At 44.7% G+C, this 23,425-nt stretch overlaps 1 protein-coding gene across 5 annotated transcripts in view; it reads right to left on the bottom strand.

Annotated features, from left to right (window-relative positions):
• The window catches only part of VPS35L (VPS35 endosomal protein sorting factor like), a 118,752-nt gene that overhangs the window by 55,794 nt on the left and 39,533 nt on the right, over positions 1-23,425 (bottom strand). For 4 of the 5 annotated variants that reach the window (XM_077773226.1, XM_077773228.1, XM_077773229.1 and 1 more), the window contains exons 10-17: positions 18,015-18,111; positions 17,266-17,313; positions 15,730-15,823; positions 11,694-11,771; positions 11,069-11,191; positions 1,544-1,590; positions 721-832; positions 96-212 (exon numbers count right to left, since the gene is read on the bottom strand). In XM_077773226.1, coding sequence (XP_077629352.1) covers positions 96-212; positions 721-832; positions 1,544-1,590; positions 11,069-11,191; positions 11,694-11,771; positions 15,730-15,823; positions 17,266-17,313; positions 18,015-18,111 — 716 coding nt within the window. The remainder of the gene's footprint in view (positions 1-95; positions 213-720; positions 833-1,543; positions 1,591-11,068; positions 11,192-11,693; positions 11,772-15,729; positions 15,824-17,265; positions 17,314-18,014; positions 18,112-23,425) is intronic. The other variant, XM_077773230.1, reaches the window with a different exon arrangement.

The following is a 23,425-nucleotide window of genomic DNA, read 5'->3' as shown; positions in this document are numbered from 1 at the left end:
GGATTAGTGAAAAGATCTTTTTTTTTTTTTAAAGAAAGAATACACTGCCAAACTTGGACAAAGAGCAGTCTATCTGAGGTTGAATGGCCACCCACCTGTGGATTCTTCAACTTAGTGATAACTTTCCAAGCTTCATTGAGAATCTGGAGTCGATCACCCTCAGGAGGGTCAGCCAAGGCTAAATTTAACCCCAGTGAGCGAAAAAGGAGATGCTGGGGGGGAAAAAAAAAGAGTAGCAAACCATCGCAATACTGGAGATTTTAAATCAGAGCACCTTGAGGCTTAGAGGAAAAGGCTGTAACCCTTAGTTCCTCGCAGGGCTAATCTTCAAGGACATCTTCCTGAAGTTCTACCGCAGCCCGACATACAAGTTAGAGTGAGACGCTCAAAACCAAGAGCTGGCTCTGATTTGTGAGACACAGCATTCTCCTGGACAGAGCTTTTCATAAATCACGAGTGAAGGCACATTTTCAAAAATGGAAGACCACGCCTTTCCTAAATACTTCATAGTGAGCTAATTCGAAAGATTTAGGACTCGGGGGCAGCAACTTACATGTGTCTAACAATCCCAATCACTAACTCACATCGTGTTTTTCAGAAAGAGGGGCTGTTTTCCCCTGTTGACCCAAGCTACCCCACACACAGGAGCCTCTCCCTCGTGAGCTATCGGGTCAACAGTGCCTACCTGTTCTCCCACTGGGCATCAGGTCAGGAGCCTACCTTGGGGAAACCCGACTCATCACACTCTTTAATCATGCCAATGAAATCCATGGACCTCGTGGCGATGAACTCGGCCCGGAAAGCGGACATCACAGAATTCAACAGCAAGGCGCTGCAAGACACACACGCCCCGCGTCAGCAGAACTTCCCCTTAATAAAAGTCGCTTTAATTTTAAGCACATATGTTTGTGGGAAAGATGAATGAAAGCTCTTTAATGGTAAGGTTGGAAAAGAATTTTAAAAGGCAACCTCTAGAGATTAAGACAGTGTTCTGTACATGTTTGGAACTCAATAAATGTTGAATCAGATGGATGGATTGATGGACAGCGAGCAATCACATCCATTTAAACAGACACAAACCGAGCATGGTGCACTAATAAAACTAAACATTAACTAACAGTATTGATCCAAGTTGCAAATATATAAAAGCACTGTTCTAGGACATGTGACTTAGGGACAATGACCACAGAAAGAACAGAGGGGAAACCTCTTGTGGCTAGAAGACAGCAAGATGGAGTTTATCTCGACCCTTCCACTTACCACAGCCCCAAGAAGCAAGGACTATTATGAAACCCATTTCACCAATGAGGAGACTGAGGCACAGAGAACTCAAGTAAGTGACCCAAGTTCACAAAGCTGAGAAAGAGTAGAGTCAGGCATCGGAAAGTGATCAGACTCTAGTTTCCTGACCTCCGTGCCTTCCTGCCGCTCTGCTGGCCCCCTTGCCCATGTGAGCATGCCAAGNAAAAAAAAAAAAAAAAAAAAAAAAAATCACCCAACATCCATTTCCAGACCCATGTTTTACAATTTTTAAAACACTTACTTGTTTCCTAGTTTCTTGCATCTCTCCATCATCTCAGTTAGCAGGGCCTAATTAAAAATAATAATGAAAGTCATGAGCTTGGAGAATCTGAAACCTTTCTCACAAAGACATCTCCAAAGTAATGCTCTGAAACGGATGTAGCCACATGCCCATTTCCAGAACTCGCGGTGCCTGGCGCAAATAGGGAGGTGGGAGCGGGAAGGAATTCAACTGTAAGGCACTAAATATCATGGATAAGAGCTAAGGACCGGGCATCAGGCACACCTGGGTTCAAATCCAGTCTCACCAACTACCAACACTGGGGCCTTGGGCCAGTCGCCTGACTTAGTGAGGCCTGGGTCTCCTCCCCCTTTGCCAGCGGACACAAGTGCTGCCTTCCCACGTGCAGGATTACTACAGGATGCTGAGGGGTCTCCTGCACTCTACACACCACTGAGAATGGAAGTTTCATAACTCTCCACCTCTCCTGGGATGCCCCCCAGTTCCTTCCCATTTCACTGAGAATTTGCTAGCGCCCACCATCCACGGTGAGATGCACTGCGCATTCATGACCTCCCCTCTCACAACCAGCCCCGAGGCAGGCTCTCTACTCTCCCACTGCACAGGTGGGAGACTGAGCCATGTGGCACTGAGGGGCCTGCTTGGACCAAGATGACACATCGGGCTACCGCGGGCCAGACGTGACCCAGGCAGCCTGGCACCAGAGGCTAAGCTCGTCATCACTTTTCCTCCCAACAGGTTTTGAGGCATATACTTCCTCCAAAAGGAAGTAAATGTTTTGCTCACTGGAATACCGTTAATGGCTTTAGAGCTATCTTAAGACAATTACGTATTTCTAATCAAAGAGTGCCTGTTCTTAAAAAAAAGGAAAAAAAATCAATGGAAGAGATATCCTTTAGGCCAGTGGTTTGGGGAAGGTTTTGAATGGCACAGACAAGGTCAAAGTAGGACTAAGGACAGAATGACAGCAGCCTGGACATAGAGCACTCACCAGGTGCCCGGCTAAGCACTGCCCCTGCCTCGTCTTGTTTATGCCTCACATAGCCTGGGGAGGCCCACCTAAGTCATCCCCACTTCACAGAAGACAAAGTCCAAGCTCAGATACTTTGACTTTAAGCCACTTCCTAGTAAGTGGTGGAAACAAGATTTAGAGTCTGGTCCCCGGTTTTCTTCAGTGCAACCGCACCCCTTCCAGATGTGTCCCTTTGTGTCCTAGTGTTGCCTGAATAATTAAGGTGAAGGCTGATTATGGAGATACTGGCCATGCCCCAGAACCCTGACTTCATTCAGGTTTCTGTCTCTGCATCACAATTATCAGGTATGGTCCTGTTATGGACTGAGTTAGGTCCCCTCCAAATTCTTATTCCGAAGCCCTAAAGCCCAACGTGATTGCATATAGAGGTAGGGCTTTTAAAGACATAATTAATGAGAAATAATGAGTGGGACCCTAATCCAAGGGGACTGGTGTCTTTATAAGAGGAAGATAGACCAAGAACACACATGCACAGAAAAACAACCATGTGAGGACAGTGAGAAGGTAGTGCAAGGCTCATGAGAAACCACCACTGACAGCACTTTGATCTTGGACTTCTGGCCTCCAGGACTGTGAGAAAATAAAAATTAAAAAAATTTTTTTTTCTAATATTTACTTATTTTTGATATAGAGAGACAGAGCATGAGCAAAGGAGGGGCAGAGAGAGAGAGAGGGAGACACAGAATCCGAAACAGGCTACAGGCTCTGAACTGTCAGCACAGACCCCAAAGCGGGCCTCAAACCCATGAACCTCGAGAACATGATCTGAGCCAAAGTTGGACACTTAACCAACTAAGCCACCCAAATGCCCCGAGAAAATAAATTTTTGTTGTTTAAGCCATCTAGTCTGTCCTGGCAACCTGCTATGGTACAAATGATGGCCTAACTCCCAAAGTGAGGATATTAAGAGGTGATTAGGTCATGAGGCTGGAGCTCTTATGAATGGAATTAATACCCTCATAAAAGTGGACCAAGAAAGCTCCTTTGTATCTTGTGCCACATGAAGGCATAGCAAAGACAGCCATCTACGAACCAAGAAGCTGACCTTCACCAGACCCCAAATCTGTCCGTGTCTTGATCTTACACTTCCCAGCTCTAGAATCGTGGGAAATAAATACCTGTTACTGACAAGCCACTCAGTTTGGGGTATTTTGTTGTAACAGCCGGAATGGATTCAGACACAGCCGGAGCAAATTAGCACAGGTCCAAACCAATGACAGTGGTCTCATTCCCTTTGCTAATAGGGGTTTTGACAACTGACACATGACCCATTTCTAGCTGCTGAAATGGGACTTTTAAGAAAAGGTTTCCTTGTTCTTCAACAGGAACCCAAGGAACTGAAGGCTCCTCATCTTTCTGTCTCTGTATGCTGCCATGTCTGGATGTGATGACTGGAATGGCTGCAACCACTTTGCTATCTGAGGATGACGGCGACATGGACAGAAACTGCCTTGCCCATGGCCTGTACCTATTCCATCAGAGAATACCCTGAATTATTTTTGTAGGGTCAGTCAGGTGTTTTTCTTACAGTCAGAAGCATCTCAGCTGATGACAAACTTGCCAGTGTCACAAATGGCTTCCCTAACCCTCTCATGGGATATTTATACTTGAAAAGTCATTCTTGAAGACCAGTATCAAAGTGGTTTCTGGATAAGATTGAGAAAGAAATTTGTTATGATTATCACACTGACACTGCCCAAGACACACAAATAATCACTCACTCAATACCTACTTATGGGAAAACTTTAAGACACTAAGTACTATTCTAGGCACTGGGGACAAGGCAAGTGAGGCAAACAGAAAACCATGCCTTTGTGTGGCTTATTTTCTCTTTCTCTCCCTTGTGTGGCTTATTCTCTCTGTCACACACACACACACACACACACACACACACACACGAGAGCTCTTGGCCCATGCCCTCTGAAAAGATGAATTATGGCAAATGCCAACATATGGACAAAACATCCTGGCCATTAAAAGTGCTTCAAAAGTTCTCTTTTTCAAAGGATACAAATGCATTAAAAATGTAGCTTAAAAATGTGGCTTAAAAATGTTTAAAAGCTCTGTTATAATATAGGAATATAGAAAATGCCCACAAGTGTCCAGGGAGCCCAACGATCTGGATCCCAGACAGGTCTGTTCGAGGTTATACATTTCTTCTGAGAAGTGACAGGATTGATTATCTTTGGCAAGAACAAGACGACCAATAGTTCAAAGCAGACTGAGATCAAAACAAGCCTGCTGGCTGGGATGAACTATGAAAATGTGCCGCTCAGCATATTAGCTCACACACACACACATCAGAGGTTGGAAGACACAGGAGACTCAGAAGGCCCCTACATTTCATTTATTTATATATTTGATTTTTTAAAAAAACTATAAAAATTGGGGCCACCCGGGTGGCTCAGTTGGTTAAACGTCTGACTCTGGAATTTGGCTCAGGTCATGTTCTCAGTCGTGAGATCCAGTCCCAGGTCAGGCTCCACACTGAGATCACAGAGCTTGCTTGGGATTCTCTCTCTCTCTCTCTGGGCTCCTCCCCTGCTCCCACTCTCTCTCCCCCAAAATAAACTATATGTGTGTGTGTGTGCGCGCGCGTGTGCACACACACATATATAATAAGAAATGCTTATTATGGACAAAAAAGTTCAAACCATACCACCTTGCAGTAAGTAAAATGTGAACGCCCTCTCTCAATTCCCGCTTCCTAGGGAATCGCCAGTGTCAACATTGTGGTGTTTATCTTTTTAGACTTTTGTCTATATCCTGTGAATATACAGCTTTAATTGTAAAAGCCCGGCTTGGGATTTTTTGTTTTACAAAAACGAATAGTCTAATACACACTGGGGTCACAACTTGCTTTTTTCACTCAAGAATCTACAATGGACCTCCCCCTTCCCATATCAGTACACACACATCCACCTCATTCTTCTTAATGGCTAAGGAATCTCTGCCACACATAGAACATTATTGTTCAGATTGCTGCTGATAGATTTTTAAAAACTTTTTATTTTGAACCAATTACAGGCTCATAAGACATGATAAAAATAACAGAGGTCCTGGGGAACTGTCACCCAGCTCCTGGCAATGGTGAGATCTTACTTAACCACAAGTGCATTATCAAAGCCAGGAAAGTGACACTGGTAGAATACCATTAACTAGACTATTCTATCAGGTTCTCCGTTCATGCTTTATTGCGGGGAAAGGGGATGTCTTTGTGACATTTCATTAATATACATGGGTTTATATAATCACCATCTTATTTAACTACTGGATTCTTAAGGTGATCACCAGAGTAAGGTTATTTACCTATTTCAAAAGTATAGGAAACACACTTGAAGTTGCGCCAACCCTCGTTTCTAAAAGCTTTCTAAATTGAGAGCAACTCGCATGCACCTAAGAGTGCTCCCAAATTTGTATTTCTGCTTTTGCTACATAACCTTCCAATCAGTGTTTACAAGTACTGCATTGTAAACAAAACAAAAAAATTAAATGATATATGTCACATTTTCCTTATTTTTCTGAACGAAGCAAACACGTAATGGGTGGGCAAATTCATAAACTGATCTTATGTCCCTTCCTTCCCAGTTCAGACTTGCTATGCTCAAGTCTCAAAGAAAATATTTCAGAGTGAATAAAAAGAAATCCTATACCCCGCACATTACAAGGAGAAATTTTTACTTTCTCATATTATTTTTCTTTCACTGGCAATTTTTTCCGAATTCCCAAGAACGAAAGTGATAGGCCTGTATGCTTCAGCGGGAGTCAGCGATGGCCAAGGCTAGTCCTCGATGCACACCACCGGCCTCACTGCACATTAGAGCACTGACAGTGCAACTTGTAGCAAGCCCATTAGGGAACAGTCCCATGGGTCGATTGGTCAGGGGCTTTAAGTCCCTCCTCAAGGGGAGCCGTTAAGAGCATTTTCTTGAAGGATTTTAGGAGTTGAGAGATCTGCTGGGTTCAGAGTTACTGACAAAATGGCTACATGGCTTTGACTCTTTTGAGTGGTGTGACCTTAGCAAGTTGTAAGCCTCAGGTGCCTCATCTCTAACACGGGAATAACGATGGTACCTGCGTTGGGAAGCCAAGCAGGAAGAAGGCAGGCCCGGCAAAGGAACTAATACAGGGCCTGGCACCCAGTGAGCCTCAGAAAGAGGTGATTGTGCGAAGGGCTCCAAAGCTTATCTTTGTCTCACCTCCCGCTTCCACTCCTCACATCCGACAAATGCGACCCTGAACACTTCCTGACATGGCTGAGGGTCACAGAAGTTAACAACAGGTATTTGTTCTGATTTTAAGTGAGAGGAAAAACACCATCAAGTTACGCACACAAAAATCCTCACCTCTAAGACAAACATACAGAGCAAGAGCCAGAGCTGACGGAGAAATATTACTAAGGAAACATACCAGAATGTTACCATGGCAGGATTTTAGGTGGCTCTTTTTCTCCTATTCACCTATCTTTTCCAAATTCTTTCCTGAGAATATGTATCTTTATTAATGTTTTCTGACTACAGAAATTCTCTCCTTCCCACTCCACAGCTTGCCACCCCTCTCCTTTCTCTCATCCGTCTGCCAGTTTGATGTTCGAGCATCATTGATTCCAATCGTCTTCCTGATCCAAGTTCTTTGAACGCTGCCTGACCTCCACCACGCCACGTTCGCCGACTCTATAACCCAGTCCACACCCAGCCAGCCCAGTCTCTCCCTCTTCTCAAGCAATGCTGGTCTCCTTAATATGCCTCTTACCTGCCTCTACTTGTACAGTCTCTTCCCTGGGCCCTTCCTTTACTCCCTGCACCCACCCCCTACTTGCTTCCTAACTTGCAGATTGGCCCACACCCCCATCTGCCTCAGGGAGTCCCGTAAAGACCAAACATAAGGATGGCAGCCACTCGCTTTGCCTGGTGCCCCCATTTCTTGGCCATACACTGATGCGTATTATTATGGTCACTTCATGACAGCCCTTCAGGGAAGGTTCTATTATTGGCCCCATTTTACAGCTCGAAAAACTGAGGCACAAAGAGATCAAGGAGCCCAAGGCAACGCAGCCATATTCTGAACCCAGGTCTGCCCAACTGCCTATCTGCCCTCTACTGTTGCACTTTCCTCTTAATCAAGCATATACACACTGCGTCACACAGCTTAGCAAGGGACCACATGAATTCCCCATCAGACAAGACTTACCAGTCATGTCAGGGACCAGAGCTTTCTTCTAACCTCTCATACCACCCAAATGAAAAGCTACTGAAAATGATGAGAAGCTTACTAAGCGATTTGTTTTCACTGCCCAAAAACAGATCTTATGAGATGGCTACTTTTTCCTGTGCAGAATGTGCCTGAAATTAAGGGCATAAGTCCATTTTTTTACTTACTATAATTTTATTTCAGTTGTCTAAAGGGCGGTGGGGGGGGGTTCTGTCTTTAAACAACAAAAAAATCTTTCTAAATAATGACTCCCTGCTTTTTAATTTCAATTTCAATCTGAAATTTCATCTGGCAGATATTCATGGCTGAAGGCATTGCTCCTGTCCCCGTCTTACTGCCTGCCCCGTATGTTATCAGCCAAATTGACAGTCCCCTGATGGGGAGGCATGGTCTAACTTCCTGAGTGACACATCCAGCCACTCAGAGAATTTTAAAGCATGAGACACACCCATTTTCAACACTACCTTCCACAGTGACATTGACTCTTCTGCATTTTGAAACCGATTAACCTTTTTTTAATGAGACGCTGCAAGTTCCATATTTAAGTGCCCCAAGAATCAGTTTATTATTATTCAGGTGACCTAATTTTTTTAATCACTTCTTCTGGCACAATAATGATTTCCTAGAGTTTTACTCCCAGGGAAAGCTGTGTTCCCAGTTTCTGCCATCCTCTGAGATTACTGGTGCTTAAGATAAAAGGAAGAATTCCTTATGACATGTACCTTTTGTTTTAATCCGATTAGTCCTCTCGTTAAAACAAGGAGGGGAAAAAAAGTGTTCCCATTTTCAGATTTTCAAACCCATCAACCCGGCTTACAGATTTCAGTCATTCAACGAACAGGTGGAGGTGGCTCTCTTTCTAGTCAGGCTTGTGGTGCCTCCTCCCAGGAGCCTGAGCCACCAGGTGGCCGCTGAGACGGACTCCGGAAGATCACAAAGAGTGACCCGCCAATTTTCAAACCATCTTCCATTCGTATTGATTTAAAATCAACTTAATGGTAAAAAAGCCACCTGTAATATAAGATGCCCCTATTTTTCTCCTCATGCTTTAGGATTCGGGAATTTAAGATGTAAGTGATACATTTCATTTGGCTGAAAAGTTAGAAAATACAGACAGGCCAAGAAAAGGAAGTTAAGATGATACAAAATCTGACCTCCCAGTGCTATTTTGATATCCCCCCTCCCCAGGTCTCTCGCGCAGATACAAAAATCATGTCCGTGGTCCTGAAAACACAACAAACGTTCTGGTACTATGCGCGGGGGGCTTCGCCAAGCAACGCAAATGGATCGTCCTATTCGATCTGTGCAAAAAAACCCCAAAACAGGAATTAACGCTCCCCAGTTTCACAAATGAAGGAAAAAGGCTCAGAGTGGTTAGGGACAAGTGACTTGGCTGTTCCTCTGTCCTGACAGCTAGGAGCAATGGAGCGGAGAGTGGGACCCAGGCACCTGGACTCCAGGGCCCACACGTGAACACCAGGCCAAGCTACCACTTAGAATACACACAGCAAGGTGTGTGACCTCCTTTTCTGACCCACCGGTTGTGAACACCCTAACATCATCATGTACAGATCTTCTTCATGGTCCTCCATTGTTTTAAATGGGCCCATAACATTCCATCGAACCCACACAGACCCCAAAATCTAACCAATCCCTTGGGATGGCTTCCTCCAATGCTGTGGAGGCAGCAACAAGCCACACATCCGTACATACGTGTGTGTGCCTATGCCTTTACACACTTGTCCAATTATTTCTATGTGATAGTGGGGCCGGGGTAGCGAGAGAGAGAGAGAAAGAGAGAATCCCAAGCAGGTTCCATGCTCAGCACGGAACCTAACGTGGGGCTTGAACCCACAAAACCATGAAATGATGACTTGAGATGAAATCAAGAATGGGAAGCTTAACCAACTAAGCTACCCAGATACCCCTTAAATTTAATTTTATTGTTATAGAACTGTATGAGATCTACCCTTTATACACATTTTTAAGTATGTGATACAGTGCTTTTAACTGCAGGCACAGTATTATACAGCAGATCTCTAGAGCTTACTCGTCTTGCTTAATTGAAACTTTAAGCCCATTTTTAAAAAACCGTTTATTTTGAGAGGGAAAGGGAGAGAGCGAGTGCTCTAGCAGGGGAGGGGCAGAGAGAGAGGGAGAGAGAGAATCCCAAGCAGGACTCCATACTTGAACCCATGAAACCATGATATCATGACCTCAGCCGAAACCAAAAGTCAGATGCTTAACTGACCAAGCCACCACCCAGGCGCCCCTACGTGATATATTTTTTTTTAATGTTTTTATTTATTTTTGAGAAAGAAAAAGAGAGTATGAATGGGGGATGGGCAGAGAGAGAGGGAGACCTAGTATCTGAAGTAGGCTCCAGGCTCTGAGCTGTCAGCATAGAGCCTGACGCGGGGCTTGAACCCACAAACTGTGAGATTATGACCTGAGCCGAAGTCGGACACTTAACCAACTGTGCCACCCAGGCGCCCCCGCTACGCAATATTCTTAAAAGATGGATTGCTTAGTCAAAGGCATGTGCTTTTATCTCTTTCTTTAGGGCTGTCATGGTATTTGCGGCTTCCAGGAAAAGGCAGGTGTACTTGAATTTTGCTCTCCACTATGTATCCTTGTTTGGCAGCAAGACCCCTCTTCCTCCTCCCCAGAGACTAAATACTGAACCATCTGTTGAAGTAGCTTCCTCTACCACAGTTATTAGGCCAACTAGGACTGGTGTTCTACTTCTCAATCTCGGGTAAGAAAAAGCATGCTTCTGCTATGATCCTGGTTGCACTTGAATTCCTAACACTACTCCAGTTAGACCTTATCTGAGTTTCACTTTCCCTCTGTAAAATGGGTGCAACGATTACCTGCTGTACCAACTTCTCAGATTATCATAAACACAAAAGGGGGGCATGAAGTTTAGTGAAGGAGCAATGAAACCCACTGACCCCACAGCCAGATTCCTCGGGTTGGTGTCCAGTCACCACGACCTGAGCCATGTGATCTTGCAGAGGTATCTGGCCTCTCTGAGCCTCCCTCCCAGAGCTGTTAGACGAGACAACCAAGGAAAAGTGCTGAGCACAGAACCAGCCACCACGGTGAGCCGTAACCTGTGGGATGGCGGGCTAGCACTGGCGTTGCCATAGGTTTATGAACGGGCCCTGTTACGGCACCAAGCACCATGGTGTAGAGGTCGTGACAACATAATATGGAAGAGAGGGGAGCCCCAGCACTCCTCCTGTGTGACCTTCACACCGAAGGCACCTGGCAGTTACCTCAGGGGCGTGGTAGGAGATGCACTGGAAGATCCAATCCATGGCAGGTGAGTACAAGGGCAGGTAGGAGGGGAGCTCCACTCCCTGGACCACCAGCTGGTTCTGGACCGTATCCCCATGGATCTACAGGAGACCAAATCAACAATGAGAAAACAAGGGGAATGATAATCCACGAAGAGCGTGCAACTCACACTGTGCATGCTTGTAAGCATTTGGATGGCCCCAAGAGAAACAGCCTGGTTTCTCAGTTTTGTGGTTTTTTTTTTTTTTTTTTTTTTTCTAACTAGAAAAAAACACACAGAAAAGTTTCCCATGTCGCCAAGCTGAGCTGTTTTGGGAATGAGCGCTGCGCAAAGAAGTAACCTGATAAAAATGGAGCCAGCAGATGTGAGGAAGAGAGGCTGATCAACTAGAGACATTTCCTGTTAATACATGCATATTAAATCTCCCTGCTTGTTCAGTATAATCAACACATTTTAATTGTCTGTAACAGACGCCAGTACAATTTTCTGGGGTTTACACATTTGAAGAGCTTCAAGGCAATCTCGGAAATCCAACTGGGTTTTGTGAATTCGTGATCATGTAACTGTTATATCAATTAGCCATTCTGAGAGTGCTCTCTTACCTGTTTGAATGTGAGGAGGAAGTCAAAGAAGTTCTTATTCAGGCTTTCTTTCAGATGTGGAGCCACCTCCATCCCCACCTGCAGCCAAGCGACAGAAACTACCTTGACTCTGAACAAACAGGTTGCAAATAATACACACAGTGGGATGCCATTTGTGTAAATTAAAAATAGACACAGGAATAAATGTAGACAAAGAAGTCCAGAAAGTTAATTTTTCTTCTTTTTGCTTATCTGTGTTCTTATTCAATAAGCCTGGATGCTTTTATAAGAAAAACCACAGAAGCTATTTTTAATGAAAAAGCAGCAACATTTGCAGTAATCATCTTTGTAATTTCCCAGAGGTAATGAATGTATTTCTGAACAGATGACCAAGAGAACAAATCAATACAGCGCAAAGGAAGAAAGTACCCTCAGGATTGTGTATACAATATTCTCTTTCTCTCAAAAAAAATAAATAAATAAATAAATAAATAAACACACATGTGGCCGTGCCTACTAGATGAAGGAAAAAGACTGGTATGTAAGAGAGTCAGCTGGGACTTCACTGTTGCATTGTTAAAAATCTACAGATTGAGTCTTTGCTGGGAAGTCATGGAAACAGACAAGCTTTTTTCAACATATTTTAAGAAATTTAAGACCAGCATGAAGCATAACAATGCTACAACCCATTGGCTCCTGCATTGATTGTTTAAAAAACAGAGCGGAACATTCCAGCTGAAAAAATTTGCTAGTCATGAAAAAGGCAGCCAGAGCCCTGGGGTTGGATGGAAAAGTGAAGGTGTGAGCTATGGAGGGGAGGTCATGTGTTCAAAACAAACGCTTCATAGTGTTTCTTCAACTGAGTTCCTCAGATACACCTCAATTCGAAATTGCTACTTAAGCACAAAAAGAACTTTGTAGAAGGTGCTTTTCTGGGACCCAGATTCTTCAAACAGGGACAGATTTCTGCCACTCATCCCCCCCTACTCAAGGTCATGAAGATGAACAATAATGATGTTTTTTAGAGACCATGAAAGGTCCTTTGAGAAGAATCATGTGAGATCCATGGGGTGCTAATTTCCAAGGGCAGCTTCGTAGCTGTTGAGGTTTTCAAGGACAAGCAGTAGATTAAAAACAAAAAAAACAAAAAAACTAACAACAAACATCAGATCCAGCTCTACTGTGTTTTCCTGTCTTCCCTTCCACTTAATCATATCGTAGAAAAGGCAATAATTATCTGTTAGGCAACAGCAAAGGAAGGCCTAGTGAACAAGCAACGGCATTGAGCTGAAGGGGCCTTGACTTAGCAGAGGAGTTAATCACACTTTCCTTTAATAAACAGCTTTGAGCTCCGCCCACACCCTACCCACTCACTGCTTTTCTGTGTTTTCTTTCTTTCCATGAAGACAAATGAGCAGCTTGGAAATCTGCTTGGGTCTAAAAGATTTCTACTCAGAGTAGCAAGAGTGGTGGCTCATGATTTCCACCTGCTGTTTCCGCCTGCCTGGCGTGCATTTCCTATTTCTGGCATCAGCAAACTGGATTTATCTTTGGGGAAGCAAAACTCCCCCTCAGACCAGGAGGTTTGCTGAGAAGCTGGACCCATCCCACCCTGAGTTCTAAGGGTAGGCACACCACCCTGGCTTACTCAAATGGCAGATCTCATCCCATGGCCACTGTGATTGGTCTACTGAGGGACAAGTGACCCAAGATAGTCCACTGAGAGTCAGCCATGAGACTCTGGCCAGCACTTCTGAGGAAAAGGCATTCTCTTTCCACTGGGGTGTAACTGGGAGAAGTGACAAAGGAGAGGACAGCTCTTGACAATACTCTGAAGGCCCTGGACCTAGCCAAGCCTGCACTGCCCTGAGATTCTTTGGACACAGGAGCCAACAAACCCTCCTTTGTGCTTAAAATAGTAGGAACTGGGTTTTTGCTGCCTGCAACTCCAAGAGTCCTAACTGATGCATGGGCGGTCTCTTTTATGTCAGAAGACTTAGTGACTACCCAACCTCAGCAAGTGATGCACAGGGTTCAGGAAAATTGTTTCCACAGATAAACTTTATTTCATCACCAGTCTTCTGGGGTTGGGTCTGCAGTCTCTCTTCATTGTCACCAAGTCTTAAAGTTGCATCTGCCATTTTACTTTTATTCCTCTTTTAATGTTTATATATTTTTGAGAGAGAGGCAGAATGTGAGCAGGGGAGGAGCAGAGAGAGGGAGACACAGAATCCGAAGCAGGCTCTAGGCGCTGAGCTGTCAGCACAGGGCCCGATGCGGGGCTCCAACTCATGAACCATGAGATCATGACCTGAGCCAAAGTCAGACACTTTACCAACTGGGCCATCCAGGGGCCCCACACCTGCCATTTTAAATGCCAGAAACATTCTCTCTTCCCTAACTTTCCAACTTTAAACTTTGAGCTTTAAACTGAACGGGTTTGCAAAGAATGGGTAGTTCTACCTTTTTGATTTCTCTTTAATGACCAGAGTCATCTTCATTAATACGCACAGAGTAATAGATCTTTATTACTCTGTTATTCAACAGATGTCAAGGTTAGTCTAAATAATGTGCTGTGTTCAAAAGGGGAAAGGCAGTGGAGTGCAGATATGCAAATGACGACATCCTGGCATCTCTCCACAGGACCCAACTGTGCTCTGCACACGACAGGCGCTCAACAAACCCTGACTCAGGAGTATCCAAGCTTCAATATATTCCAAAGCGGAAGCTCTAGGAAACATACCTGACACTCCTGTATGAAAAACCCCAACCCAAGTTTCAAGCAGATGGCAATAGATAAACACTTTGGCCTATTACCAATGGGGAGTACGTTGTCCTTAAATGAAAAGCGTTCTCTTTCCTTCTTGGCATTAGGGAGCAGACCTATAAAAAGTGTCCTTCATAAGGACATTTGCTATTCACTGAGGGCATTGACTGTCTGATTTCTTTGTGACAGTGGAGACCACAGGGCTTCTGTCATTTGCTAGACATCGTGTAAAGGAAGTCAGTCAAAGAGTACCGATTTTTGACCTTCTGATTTAAAAATATCATCACTGGCAAGATCTGGGCGAGGCCCTGTAGCTTTGTCCTCGAGGAAGTCTGCGGTTCATCAGGACCCTAAAAAACAGAGGCAATAAGCCCTCCTTCAAGGTAAATAATGCTGATGAGACTAACAAGGACTCCCGGGGCAAGCTGACAGCAGCAAAGCCTCCCAAGGAGCTTAAGAGAAATAACTGTAAACGCTCCATGGGGTGCATTTTTCATAAAAGAAAAAGTTTCAAGTAGAAGCTTCTTGGTGCTTTAAGAGAGAAAAAGGCTGGCAAGCCTGGGTGGCTCATTCGGTAAAGCGTCCGACTTCAGCTCAGGTCATGATCTCCTGGTTTGTGAGTTTGAGCCCTGTGTCAGGTTCTGTGCTGAGAGCTCAGAGCCTGGAGACTGCTTCAGATTCTGTGTCTCCCTCTCTCTGCCCCTCCCCTGCTTGTGTTCTGTCTCTCTCAAAAATAAACAAACGTTAAAAAAAAATTTTTTTTTAATTTAAGAGAGAAAAAAGTTTAGTGATTTACAATTGGGACCCGCATCAGGGCAGCTGCAAGAGGCCTGTAGCCTGTAGCCTTCAGTGGCTGCTGACGCTGGTCAGCACCGCGCCCTGCCAGGCGGCCCGCCAATTCTCACCCTGCACCAACTCTTTAATGTAGGAAACTAATGAAACAATCCAATCCAAGACAAGGGAAAGCAGGCTTCAGTTCAATGAAAAGCAACCTATCAGCCAAAAGGCCTTGGGAGCCTCCTTCCCAGCAAGAACAGGAGAAACAATTAATTCTGAAAACCAGTTCACTTCTAAGAAGATAACCTTAAACGTCCCCTAGTTAGAGTTATTAAGTGGATCTACTTTAAAATTAATTTTTGAGAGAAATCCTATAGCTCTGCTTTCTGCGGAAGAGCCGTGTTCTAAAATTAGCAGCTAACGAAGTCCTCCCTGTGGTGGCCTGTGAGGTGTCGGGGAAGGAGACAGGAAGCGGCCCCACGTGTGAGCGCGCAGGGCGCCGGCGCCGCCTACCCGGCACAGATAGGCCCTCGCGTACACCGACACCAGCGGGTCTCCGATCCCTCGAATCATACACGTCAGTCGGGGCAGACATTCTGAAATCCCGCTGTTGGAAACAGAAAGAGGGCAGCATCATACCGCTTGTGAGAACACTCGATCTTTTAAAATAAAGGTACATATGCTTCCTATACATGGGGAGGTGGGGCGGGGGGGAGAACAATCCAATTTCAGAGACAAACCAAGGCCCAACCTTGCATTTTCCAAGGCAATGTGACAATAATAGTCTCTCTCTTGACACAGTGCATTCACTGCTAAGGTCTTCACCATGTGCTCAGTGCTGGAGTCTAACCTTTACTTTTTTGCCTGCTTGAGGTCGCATGTATTTTATTAATTTAACGGTTTTTGTCCCCCAATTATTTTCCATCTGCTGGCTACTCCTTGATCTTCTCGACACTGTCGCCACAGCCATTACTCCTCTGGCACTGACTTCCTGGTCCGTGCCCCACTCCGTCCTGCACCCAGCTCCTGGCACCTCAGCCTGCCATCAGTGTTCCCCGTCAACGTGAATTGTGATTTATTTATTTCTCCTGTAACTCAGGACCTCCCTCTGCCTCAGGCATTATCCTCCCCCAAAGGTGAGGCAAAATAACCATTTCTTTAGCACTGAGGTTATCCCTAAAAACTATGCCCAGGTGCTCTCAGATCCAGATCAACACCTTCAGTACATATTCCAAACCCAATTAAACTACATCCCTACGGAGCACCGACACTTGGCCCCTGGCTTCAGGGAGTTTATTATCTGCATGACACAATGCCCGAGGTAACCCAGAGCAGCATGTGGCTCAGGGGCAAACGCTTCTGTTTCTGACATCAGCTGCATCACCATCTTCAGTAGCACCAGCAAGTACGGAGCGTGGGCCCGCTGTGGGCTGACCATGCTCTTAACAACCCTCACAGACCTCTTCATATGGCCTTGTTCACAGAGACAGAGTCAGAGATGCTGAATAGCTTGCCAACACCACACAGAGTGAGGATTCTTCCACAAAGCACTCAACCAACTTCTCTTGGCTGGAGTCTTCTCCTCCATAAAACAGCAATTAAAATGCTCTCTTTGGGGCACCTGGGTGGCTCGGTCAGTTGAACATCCAACATCACCTCAGGTCATGGACTAATGTTCATGAGTTCCAGCCCCACATTGGGCCTCTGCTGCTGTCCGCACAGAGCCCGCTTGGGATCCTGTCCCCTTCTCTCTGGCCCTCCCCCACGTTGCACATATGCATATGCACGCTCTCTCTCTCTCTCAATTTAAAAAAGCATGGACAAATAAATAAGATGCTCTATCTCTTCAAGTTTCCATTTAGATGAGATGGAAAAATGCACAGAAGGTGCTCAGCACCAGGTCTGCTACATGCTAATTAATTACATGCTAAGGACTCAGTGAATGATAGCTGCTATCACATCGCCATTTGTGTGTGTGTGTGTGTGTGTGTCTGTGTGTGTATGAGATTTCTTGGAAATGTGATTCTAGACATTTCAGAAGAGCCTTACGTTTTGGAGAGGAACTTGTTACATTTCAGGATGGATGCTTCCACATAACTACAAAAATGTTCTGTTAAGGAAGACATTTTCCAGATGGCCTGTTCCCTATGGTGGAAAGGCTGGACTACTCACAAACAGAACTAGGCAGGACTTCAGAACAGGGAGCCACAGTGCCTCTCACTGTCCAGAGAACTAGGTTAGCTAACGGCTTGTGGGTGGGTTTCAAGATTTCATACTCATTTAAAATAAATTTTGGAAAACGTTACATACTGGTTCACAGCTGCAGGCTGAAGTTTAAGCTGCGTTTTGAGCATTTCCCATCAAGGCTTTATGGGGAAAGAATGAACTTTAAGTAACCAAGATTCGTCTATGTATAAGGAGAAGTCTCTGTTCTTCAAAACTGGCATTTGTGCAGGAAACCCTGATCCTGTTCAAGTTTTTGGAACCAGGGAAAACACATAAAGATGAAGCACTTTAACTGAGGGAATTAATGTGGGAATGTTCCTCCAGGAAACAAAAGCCTGGACCATGGCATCGTATTCAAAGTAAGAAAACAGAACACTATTTGGGGAGAGAGGAGTCCAAAGCCTTCAACAATGTGGCTGGCCCTGGATGTTCAGGCTAGTAACCGTAACAAGACCAAATTTTCCACAGGAATTTCAGGGCGTCCCATCACATGGCTTCTATTAATGGTGTGACTCTTTTCAGCCTATCTTTAAAATCATCAGACCAAAAAAAATAAAAAAAAAAAAGGATACAATCTCGGAATGAGTTCCCTGATGGAAGCAATCTTGAAAAACCAATTCAAGCATGTTTCTTTGGCCGTGTCATTGACATTCTCTGGAGAGAAGTGATCTGCAATATAAAAACAATACCCATCAGCCCTGCTGTTTCTTTGGATCGGTTACAGCTGCCAGGAGTCCTGAGAGAGAATGTTACAATAGAGCAGAAAGGGTGCCCTGCCCAGTTCTCCTGGGTCTTTCCTTCCAATTATTATTATTAATACACAATCAGTGACAGTGAGAACTTACACATGAGACTTTCTAAACGATGCTCGGAGTGCTTTACAGATATCAGGTCACCTCATCCCACAAGAGCCTTCCACGGGACGTACTTCCATTTTACTCTTTGATAGATGTGGAGACCGAGGCCCAGAGACGGTGAGGGCGTACAGCAGGCAAATGTGAGAGCTGCAGTCCGACTCGAGCTGTCTGGCTCCACAGCCTACATTCTTNTGGTGATTCCCGATGCTTTAGACGCCTGCAACTGTAACATGACATGTGATCCAAGTTTGTGCTCTGCGTGTCACCCGGGCCAGACCTGAGGGTACATCGAAGCCCTCAAGTGAGAAACCTGCCAGTTGGGCTGACAGCTCAATACTCCAAGACTTGAGTCATCTTGTGGCAAAACTGCCAGTTTCCCCCATTATCTGTTTGTTCCTCTTCAGTAAGAGGCCTGTCCCTTTTCGGCTGGGCATATGGCCATCCCTACAGTATGGCCACGCAACCAAGTTCTGGCCCCAGGATAGAAAGAGAAGTGCAACTTCTGGGAAATGTCTTTAAGGGAACACCTCCACTCCTGCTTTCCATCTGTCCTGCTAGATGGAATGCCACTGCGATGCGAGAACCTCTATCACCACCTCGAACCATGAGAGCGACAGAAGTCAGGATTCTTGGCACCAGGCTGACCGCCCCACCAGCCCTGACCTTGTTATTGTTATTTTCAGTTTTCTGGAACTGGCACCCAAGCCTAGTCTTGACAAGCATCTTAGTAAGGAATGGAAGACTAGGGAACAAGGAAGACAATCAAACACCCCCACCCCCACCCCCCAACAAATTCATCACCGAGAAGACCAGTATGGCACTGTTTTTTTCTAGGGGCAGAAATTACTTCTTCTTGGGGCACCTGGGTGACTCAGTCAGTTAAGCATCTGACTCTTGATTTTGGCTCAGCTCATGATCTCAAGGTTGACAGTGCAGAACCTGCTTGGGATTCTCTCCCTCTCCTTACCTCCCCTCTCCTCTTTCTTTCTCAAAACAAATAAGCTTAAAAAAAAAAAAAAAAAAGGAATTTCTTTGAAATGATTTCCACATATTTGATCCCTACCCCACTGCTGAATATGCCTTCAACTTCTAAGACTCAATCATAAAGGGGGCGCCTGGCTGGCTCAGTCAGTAGAGTGGGTGACTCTTGATTGAGAGGTGGGGAGCTCGCTATGACCCAGCAATAGCACTGCTAGGAATTTACCCAAGGGATACAGGAGTGCTGATGCATAGGGGCGCAGGTACTCCAATGTTCACAGCAGTACTTTCAACAATAGCCAAACCATGGAAAGAGCCCAAGTGTCCATCAACTGACAAATGGATCAAGATGATGTGATTTATCTATACAATGGAATACTACATGGCAATGAGAAAGAATGAAATCTGGCCATATGTAGCAACATGGATGGACCTTGAGGGTGTTATGCTGAGCGAAATAAGTCAGGCAGAGAAGGACAAATACCATATGTTTGGAATTATAGGAGGCTTAGGAGGAACTTAACGGAGGACCGTGGGGGAGAAAAAGGGGAAAAATAGTGGGGTAGAGGGAGGGAGGCAAACCATGAGAGACTCTTGAATGCCGAGAACAAACTGAGGCCAAATGGGGTGGCGGAGAGGGGAGGGGGGGATGGGCATGGAGGAGGGCACTTGTGGGGATGAGCACTGGTGTTATATGGAAACCAACTTGACAAAAAACTAAAAAAAAAGAGAGACAGAGGTGGAGAGCTCGATCCCCATGTGTGGCGTAGGGTTTACTTTAAAAATAAATGAATAAAAAGATTCAATCAAAAAGGGAGAAGTTAATCCCTTTAGAACACAGCAAACGAATCCAGCTTGTTGCCCTCATGTGTGGTACACACAAACATTTTCCGTCCCTGATTCTCCTTTTCTGCAACGGGGTGACACACAATTAGGGTGATCAAAATTCCAGTGGAATCAGCAAAAAGATAAACCTCTAGGTCCTTCGCTAGCAGAGAACAGTCACATCTCACAACGGCAGATATTCTGGGACTGCAAGTCCAGTATTTATCTATTTTTGGACAGCATGGAATGCTTCATTCATTCAAGAACTATTTGCTCAGTGCCACTTCCAGAGGGAAGGGAAATTACTATTTTTCCTTTCCTGCCCTGAACCCGTGCGCTTCAAGTAACTTTTCTTTTCAAGTTCTAAGAGATCCAGACAGGAAGAGATAAAGGGATATTCTTAAATTCATTTGTCAATCAGGCTCTGTGGAAAAAGGAGGGGTGGGATTAATTTCCTTTCATATGACTGACTGAATCATGGGACCTGAAACCCCAAAACAAAAATAAGTCTCTGCAGTCATCTAATAAAAATCCCTTTACAGTTGAGGGAACAGAGATCCAGAAGAGAGCTTCACCAGCCCTGGCAAGAGCTTTCTCTGGTGAAGCCCAAGGCAGGACACTGGAGACCCCAGGGGCACAGAAAGGCAAGATGTCCTACGTGTCCACATCGTCTGCAAGCTATACAATTATCTGCAAATGCCAGTACAAAGGCTTCAGGCTTTCCTTCAGCTCACAAATTAAGAGAAAACTATGTCATGCAGGACTTTAAAATCCTATAGCAAAGTGGGGCACCTGGCTGGCTCAGTCAGTAGAGCATGTGACTCTTGACCTTGGGTCCAAGCCCCACACTCAGTGTAGAGTTTACTTAGTTACTTACTTACTAAATCAATCAATCAATCAATCCTGTAGCAAAGTATATCTTGCATACCTAGACTTCACCTGCTCAACACAAACATTATAAGAACTAACTCAAAGTAGGAGTCTAGCCTCTGAGGAGATAATACACAAGACAGNCAGATAATCGTCAGTACTGTGAAAGATATAAAACTAAGTATTAGACTAGGGAATGACTTAGGGGTACAGTCTCATTAGGGTGGTCAGAGAAGGCTCTGCCCGAGGTAACATTTGAGCTGAGCCCTGAATTCTATAAAAAGGAGCCAGCCATGTTTAGATGTGGGTGAAATGTATTCCAGGAAGAGCAAACATCAAGTGCAAAGGCCCCAAGGTAGATACGGTATCTGGACAAGGTAGATACAGTATCTGGACGGGCAAAGAAGAGAAAAGCAAGCCAACATGGCAAACAGGAAGGGGAGACGCAGGCATTACAAGCCAGGTCACACTGGGCTATAGCCTTGGTGAGGAGTCAGAGCTTTGTTTTGTTTTTAATTTTTTTTAAGTTTATTTATTTTGAGAGAGACAAAGACAGTATGAGCAGGGGAGGGAGAGGGAGAAGGAGAGGCAGAGGGAGAATCCCAAGCTAGCTCCACATTGTCAGCACAGAGCCCGACATGGGGCTCAAACTCACAAAACTGTGAGATCATGACCTGAGCCGAAATCAAGAGTCAAACGATTAGCTACCTGAGCCACCCAGGTGCCCAAGGAGTCCCAGTTTTTCTAGGTGCAATGGAAAGTCCATGAAGGAGGTTTAAGCAGAGGAATGGTCTAACAGGACATGATTTATACTTGAGCACTTGAGCTGCGACATGGAGAATGAATTCAGAATTTGGAAATCAATTCAGAGACTTCAATTTAACAAAGAGCAGAGATTCTCCCTTCCAGGTCCCACTTACTTTTCTTTCATGGCGCTTCTTCCTTCAGCCCTCAACTGCCATGGATTTTTCACGAGGAGGGAGGACTCTAGTTCTCCTTAATTTGCCAAGCTTCTACCCTAGCAGCAAGAGGTCTCTTTACATAACAGTGTTTATAGGGATGTCATCTTGGTACCAGCCTCACGGCCAGGTCAGTTAAGGACTCTGCTTATCCAGAGGCAGCTACATCAGCCTGGGGGAAAACCGAAGATGGGAATCCCCACAGCTGAGGAGAACCACAACGTGATAAACCCAAGTTATTCCTCCCACGATGGAAATAAAACTCCTTTATCACTTAGAGTAGATGGTCTCTCTACACATGTACTGGATTAAGAAATGTTGGGGGAACATTTAGTATATATGTTAGATACTAAACATATATAGTAGTACGCACGTTCTGTGACCCCAAAGGACACTGGCATCCTTCTCAACTCCTAAGAGGTACGCCTTAGTTAAAATTCCCGAAGGTGAAGGGCTCAAAAGTGAAATTCACCAGTCAGAACTTGATTCAAATGGAAAGAATGAGTACACATGCCACCAGATTTCTCTCTGCACATAATCTCTTTAGGCAGAATTCCACACAGATTTCAAAAGCTTTCTGCATAATTATTGTTAAGAGACATCCCCAAGATCACTGACATTTTTGAGAGAAATTTGCCCTTCTCCTTTTCAGGTTCTTGGAACCATAGAAAACTACATGCAGATGAAAATTCTAACTGAAAGGAAAAAAAAAAAAAAACGAAGAAATTATTTGCAAGAAAGTCAAAGCCTGATTTGCATTGCTAAAGGTAAAACAACAACAACAACAACAAAAAAAACCCCTAGGTATTGGGGAAAGAAGAATTTTAGTGACCTAAGTCATAATTAATAAATTTAGACAAGGACTGGAGAGGAATATGACAATAGCCTTTTATCTGGAACTTTTACAGTTTAGGGAGGGAGGAAGTTGTTAATAATTTCTCATGAATTGGCTCTAAAATATTGTTTGTATACTTAGTGAAAATTGGGAAGAAGGAAAAACATTGCAGTAGATGCAAACTCAAACACCTCTAGGGATTAGATAAGTAACATCTATGTTCTTAAGGGGTTAGGTATACCATAGAAAGTAGTAGAGTGTGTACTGAAAAGCATTTTATTTTTTTTAATGTTTATTTTTGAGAGAGAGCATGAGTGGAGGAGGGGCAAAGAGAGAAGGAGACAAAGGACCCAAAGTAGGCTCCGTGCTGAGGGCGGAGAGCCCAATGTGGGACTGGAATTCACAAACCATGGGATCATGACCTGAGCCAAAGTGGGACACTTAATGAACTGAGCCACCCCAGCATCCCTACCAAAAAGCATTTTTTAAAATACTGCTGTAGGGGCGCTGGGCTGGCTCAGTCAATAGAGCATGCGACTCTTCATCTCAGGGTCGTGAGTCTGAGCCCCACGATGGGTACAGAGAGTACTCAAAAATAAAATCTTAAGGAGCGCCTGGGGGGCTCTGTCGGTTAAGTGTCCCACTTCCGCTCAGGTCAT

Source organism: Crocuta crocuta, unplaced genomic scaffold (assembly GCF_008692635.1).
Source record: "Crocuta crocuta isolate KB4526 unplaced genomic scaffold, BGI_CrCroc_1.0 scaffold16, whole genome shotgun sequence".
NCBI lineage: Eukaryota > Metazoa > Chordata > Mammalia > Carnivora > Hyaenidae > Crocuta > Crocuta crocuta.
The sequence above is the reverse complement of the archived record's forward strand: the minus strand, read 5'-3'. Positions and strand labels throughout refer to the sequence as shown.